The sequence below is a fragment of the Ochlerotatus camptorhynchus genome, unplaced genomic scaffold (assembly GCF_037179485.1).
Source record: "Ochlerotatus camptorhynchus isolate MF236.1 unplaced genomic scaffold, CSIRO-AGI_Acam_v1.1 ptg000005l, whole genome shotgun sequence".
In the NCBI taxonomy this organism is placed as follows: domain Eukaryota; kingdom Metazoa; phylum Arthropoda; class Insecta; order Diptera; family Culicidae; genus Ochlerotatus; species Ochlerotatus camptorhynchus.
The window spans coordinates 343,952-349,874 of record NW_027040497.1 but is presented as its reverse complement, the minus strand read 5'-3'; the positions used below and the strand labels follow the sequence as shown (position 1 = coordinate 349,874).

At 36.8% G+C, this 5,923-nt stretch overlaps 1 protein-coding gene across 1 annotated transcript; it reads left to right on the top strand.

Annotated features, from left to right (window-relative positions):
• Nucleotides 1-936: 936 nt before the first annotated feature.
• On the top strand, nt 937-5,722 carry LOC135715304 (titin-like). The gene is made up of 2 exons (XM_065238652.1): nt 937-1,595; nt 5,484-5,722. The coding sequence occupies exons 1-2, from the start codon at nt 1,032-1,034 to the stop codon at nt 5,706-5,708; spliced, it is 789 nt and encodes a 262-aa protein (XP_065094724.1). The 5' UTR covers nt 937-1,031; the 3' UTR covers nt 5,709-5,722.
• Nucleotides 5,723-5,923: the final 201 nt, after the last annotated feature.

The window sequence follows — 5,923 nt, the reverse complement described above, 5'->3', positions numbered from 1 at the left end:
GTCGATAAGCTTTCAACCGCCTATTTTTCTTCGGAAGCACTTGAGGTCGATTTTGATTTTTGATTTAAAGAAAAGGGAATAGACCGTCGTTTGAAAAGCGAAAATGGTGAAACTTTACACAAAGACTGTGAGAATGAAAAGGATTGACTTTTATAATTTTTGAACGCAATTTGAACTGCCTGAAAGAGAACAATCTTGTCAAGAGTCGTCATCTAGTTGTATTCTCTTACATAATAAAAATATATTAATTTTGAGATCCATAGCAGTGAAACTAAAGCATAAATGCAACGTTACAATGATTATGCTAAGATCTTATCAAGCTCAATTTCAGCTAATTCAATATTACCCTACCGCTCACCCCGCTTCACCCGTATGCCATTGATCGCAACTGCTTTTGCACTGGTCGGATTCATTCAGTTACCCTCAGTCAGCCCTTTCGGTATCGTTTGAGGCATGAATTCCATCGAATGGATGGTATCGTTACCTGTAATTGGCTCATTTTCTTTCATGCGGTTGTTCGCGCCAAGTCCAAGCGCCCAACTGCTGCCGAAGTTTGTAACTAATATCTGTTTTTCTTAATATAAATGTTGCCTTCGGTGAAATGGTGTTGTTTATTTCACGATCGAACGCCACCCCGTCAACAGCTGGACTACATTGTGTGTGACCATTGACGATTACTGCGGTTGGGCGCGGAAGACTATCAAAGTCGGATAAAATTTGGATCAGGATCGTCGGAAAAAGGTGTTGGTATTTTGTGGGAAGTGCTTTTGAAAATAACTGTGTTGAACAACCAAATAAGACTCTGAAGCTGATGCGAGTGGAGAGAAATGATACCACAAGTGAGTTTGTTTTTCAAAAAACCTAAGCATATAAAAATGATAGTGGATAATTTACGTGTTATTGGTTTGCAGTTGGCTTTTCTTGCTCTTAGTGCCCTTGTGACTCGTGCGGATCCTGTTCCTGAACCAGATCCTGCTAGAATTCTCGGAAAATATGTTTTTTCGTACCGACCATCTGAAGAAGAATATCGTATGAGAAATAGGCCGTTGGATTTGACTAATTTTGCTGATAATGAAGACTATGACACAGAACCTTCTGCTAGTCACAGTAGTTATGGCCACTCATCTTCAGGTCACTCAACTAATCCTGGATTCATGACATCCTATTCTACTTCAACAAGACATAGGGCGCCCAGTGGTATAGATAATGAAAGTGATGAAGATAGTGACGAGAAGGGAAATTATGTCAGTAGCAGTTCGGGATATTATAAGAAGAAATCGATTATCCCGATCCTGCAGTCATACAGTATCATTCACTCGTCAAAAGAACCCTCATCCACAAACAAGGGTAGGCAATATAGCGATGAAGATGAGGATTACGGAAGCAGGTACACATCACCAAAAGTAATTCACACCAAGGCGAAGGCCATCCCCATTAGCCAACACATTGAGGTAGAGAAGCCAGTACCTGTACATTATGTGAAGAAAATTCACGTGCCGATTCCTAAGGGAGTGAAGGTACATATTCCACATCCGGTTTTGGTGCCGGTACCACAGCCGTATCCTGTTCATATTCCTGTAGCGCAACCTGTAGCAGTAAGTTTTTAACAGTTTTTTTTAAGAGTTTGTGTGATTTTTGAAACTACGTTAGAGAAAGAAAAAATCTTTGTTTTTCATTAGAGATAACTGCTTGAGTAGTTGATGTTTGCAAAAGTTATTTTGGTGTTCTCGCGTTCAAAATACAGTAGAGCAAATTGTAGAACCAGTTCGTCATTAATTTTCAAAAATTCAAAAACTGTCTTTTCGTTCATAACCAAAATTAAGTCAATGAAAACGTGTTTATTGCATTACTAATTGCTTACCGGAACACAGTTGACACATTTTCATTGACATCATTTCGGTTTTAAACAAAAAAAAACTACTTTTGAATTGCCAAAAACTATTGACGTTCCCTTTCCCCTTTAAAAGCTGTTGGATTATCTAAAAAGTAAATGTGTGCATGGTCCTTATTGTTAAAACAATCAAAGGCTTTGAAATTGTTTGTACTGTATATTAATGGTGCGCAAAACATTCTGACAGATCTGAACTGATTTTTTTTTAAATTTATAAATCTGGTTTTGGTCCCGTTGAAAATAACCTTGGAGCGCCCCAGGAAATTGTATTAGGGTCCCTTCGATTAAATATTTGAAGTTTTTATAGTTCAGTAAGCTTTTTTCATAAAGAATAAAATCTGGCAAAATATTTTATTTTGTTTTGGTTGTTCGATGCGATGTTTGATTTGGATATAAATTCGATCATTACCAAAGATGTGTAAGTCGGCGGAGTTTTTGACTATCTTAGGCATGGTGTCTCTTGCAAAAAAAAACATTATTAACGCCCGGTTAATAATAGCTGCTAGCAAACATGGCAATCAGTATGATGTAAAAATTTTCAGCAACTGACTTTATCAGCACGCCAGTCTCCGCCACCCCTACATTCGCAAGCTGACTGACATTTTTTCAGCATGTTCAGCTGCTCGCATTGTGTCAACACTTAAGGGCCACCCACATTAGATCCGTTTACGTTGCGTTGATATAAATTTGACAGTTAGATTTAGTTGTCATTTTGCCACATCGCGTCAGATCTGGATCTGACGGCCTTTTAGTTCCTGCTCATTATCAGCAGAAAAAATATTACTTCTTGTTAACTAGCATAAATGTAAGCCGGGCATACTATAAAATCAGCATCTCTAAAATACTCACCAATCGAACTCTAAGATGCTCCTCTTTCATTTAAGGTTGCTATCAAAATGTTTTATCGGGGTTTATTTTGTCATACATGTTTTAGGCTTATACACTATTTTTTGGCGCTCAGTGCTGAGAACTGTCACTTTAGACACTGAATAACACAATGGTCTACTTTTCCTATCTAAAATAATAGTATCGGAAAGTGCTACTTTTCAGTACCAAGTGCCAAAAAGTTTTATTGAACATTTTTTCAGTACGAGTCGTTCAATTATCCAACGAGGCTATACCCTTTGTGTGTCAATTGCTTGTATCTGTATATAATGCAGTTTTAACTCCATACGTATGATCAAAGCTATCTGATCAAGTAGGTTATGAACTATGACTGTCACAAATTTTCAAGCACTTAGCTACTACCACTCTTTTCCGCATGCTTTTGAGTGCGGAAAAATAACTTTTGCGCACGCCTCTTTTAGTTAGGAAAAGTAGGCCATTATGCTACTCTGCTGCGTGATGGAAAATAGATATTATGAAGTGGAATTGAAAAAAAAAAATGTATACAACTCGTTGCACAAAACTTTTTTTTCAGCAATCATCATAATTATCCAACTCGGTTAGCCCCGTTGGATAAACAAGGACTCTTACTGAAAAAATCTTCTTTTTGAAACTTTGTTGCATAAATAGCTATGTTTGGACGGGATAAAACATTTCGATACCAACCTCATATCAAGGGGTAAACCCAAGATTTCGTTTGGAGAGTGTTTCTGCAATACTGATTTTTTTTAAATCTTTTCTTTCAGAGACACCGGTTCAATTTATTATGGTTCGAGGAATTTAACCTGCATAAGGAGAAAAAGAGTGAATAGGTAATACTTTGTGTTTTGGTCGTCGGTTCTACGAGCGATTGAGAGATTTTTAAGCTGAGTCAATAATGTTTGAGATAGAAACCGTTCCAGATTTATTGAATGAAGGGTCGGGAAATGGAACAGAAGGTTGATCAAGCACAACTTTTAAGCTTAAAAATTAAATGTTAAGAGACGAACCAGCTACAGGCTGAAAGTCTCCATAATAAAGCAAAAAAAAAAAACTTTTAAGCTTGTAGAATTGCAACATTTCAGAGGTTGACTATAAAATTCGAATGCTTTGAGGTGGTGATATCTCCGGGTAGAATTTGGTGGGATATGGGGTTGGGCAAGCCAGTTAAGATATCGTAACTGCTGGAGAAGATTTGAACTCGTGACTTTGGCGTGAGAGGTACGCCATGACCGTTTCTATTTCTATGTGTTATACTGCCGTTATACGCATAACTGTCCCATGTTCTATGCAATTCTTATGTACCGTGGGACTCTTATGCGTATAACGGCAGTATATCCCGTGCTTAATTAGCGGTCTCGATTAGCTTGAAATTCCGCTGCAGACGGAAATGGACCATTGCATGTTTTCCACGAAAAGGTGGTCAGCCTCATCGATTGTGTACCAGCATAGAATGAATGACACCGCATAATTTGTCTAAAGAGAATATCATAGTTTATGAAAGAATTATATTCCCAAATTAACAGAATTGAACATCCACTGTAAAATGTGAGACAATTTTATCTGGGATTCATCGTTGTACAGGTCAATAATCCCAACAAACTTTGAAAGCTGAATAAGAGCTTTTCATATGCTTCTCAGCTAAAAATTGGCTTATTCAAATCTTGATTAGTTTAAATTCTTTGTTATGGTATTTATATTATTTGACAAATTCTAGATAACATTTGATTAAGGAAAAAGACCTACTACTATAATGTAAGTATCATTAACCCCTATTGAGCCGTGTACTGAATAATTCTTGCATCAATTTTCAGTAGGTCCTATCTGCATTGTTCGATTCTCTTCATCGTTTTTCTTTTAGAATTACCACGACCAGTCCAACACATTTCGTGCTATTTTCGCCACACAGTTTGATGAAAGAAGTCAAACATAACAAATCATGTTTTCGCTACTGAGTTATTAACGAAGGAGAAAGTTGATGAAGAAAATCGATCAATGTAAATATGAACTATTGAAAAGCGACGGGAGAATTGTTAATAAAAATAATCTGTCACTTAGACAGCTAGAAAATATAAGTGTCAACATTGTTGTATTTTCTAAGCAATTACTTTAGCTGTCGAAAATTGTGAAAATTAAGGACACCAACCGGTAGAGAAATCTTTCCTCTACCAGCTAGCATTGTTTATTAGGCTAAAGCCATTGTATACAAACGCAATTACGCCCCTTTGAAATATTAGCACTGTATGTTTTATAAATCAAAGCCCTCTACTTACACAGCTATAAACCTGAGTAAAAGCCAATCGTCAAAGTGAGGGGTGATTGGTTGAAATAATAGTGAGCCTGAAACGCTGAAGAACAGTGGGAAAATGAGTTTGATTGAGCTGAATTTTATGTCTAAGAGACTTGATGGCTTGAGTGTTATGTTCCAAATGGTGCTCGCATATGTTGGTCTTAGAGCTCTGAAATTTACTTGAGTTTCTTTAAAATGTATACCAGAGATTCTATCTTGAACACGTTGTTGGCTTTTTTACGCACCATCCTATTGAGGAGAAAGATTAATGATGAAGCTATATTCTTCATAGAAAATAGAATAAGCCTCAATTTAAATACATGTTTGATATTTTTCTGCATTAAAATAGAGTGAAATGTTTTAAAAATTACAGTAAACTCGTACACTAACGTAAATTAAAATCATACCATATTGATATTTATCTTCCTTTTCACACAGGTACCAGTCATCAGGGAGATAACCATACCAATCGAAAAGATCGTTCCGTATCCAGTGGAGAAAAGAGTACCCGTGCCAATAGAGAAGCCAGTCCCGTATCCAGTGGAAAAACACGTCCCAGTGCACATACCCCAGCCATACCCAGTGAAAGTCCCTGTTATCAAAACCATCGTTCACAAGTATAAGGCACCACGTACCGTTGGTGTTGGAAGTGTCACATTTTAAATCAGTAACATTCCGGAGAACAGTGTGTGGTAATGAACAGTCATTTACACCAGAAGCGTGGCAGCAAATAATTAAATTAGTGTTATTACAATAACTAAACTCATTTTACGTTATTGTAAGTTGTTTCGTTTACCATCAACCATCATTGCTTTTTACATGTGTCAGCCCTGAAGGTAATATAAAAAAAAAAAAGTTTAAATAGCTATATGAAAAAA

Excerpts from the sequence above, each read along its gene's own strand:
- LOC135715304 (XM_065238652.1), top strand. The coding sequence starts at position 1,032 with ATGAGAAATAGGCCGTTGGATTTGACTAATTTTGCTGATAATGAAGAC. Across the intron at positions 1,596-5,483 it reads CTGTAGCGCAACCTGTAGCA|GTACCAGTCATCAGGGAGAT; the intron begins GTAAGTTTTTAA and ends CTTTTCACACAG.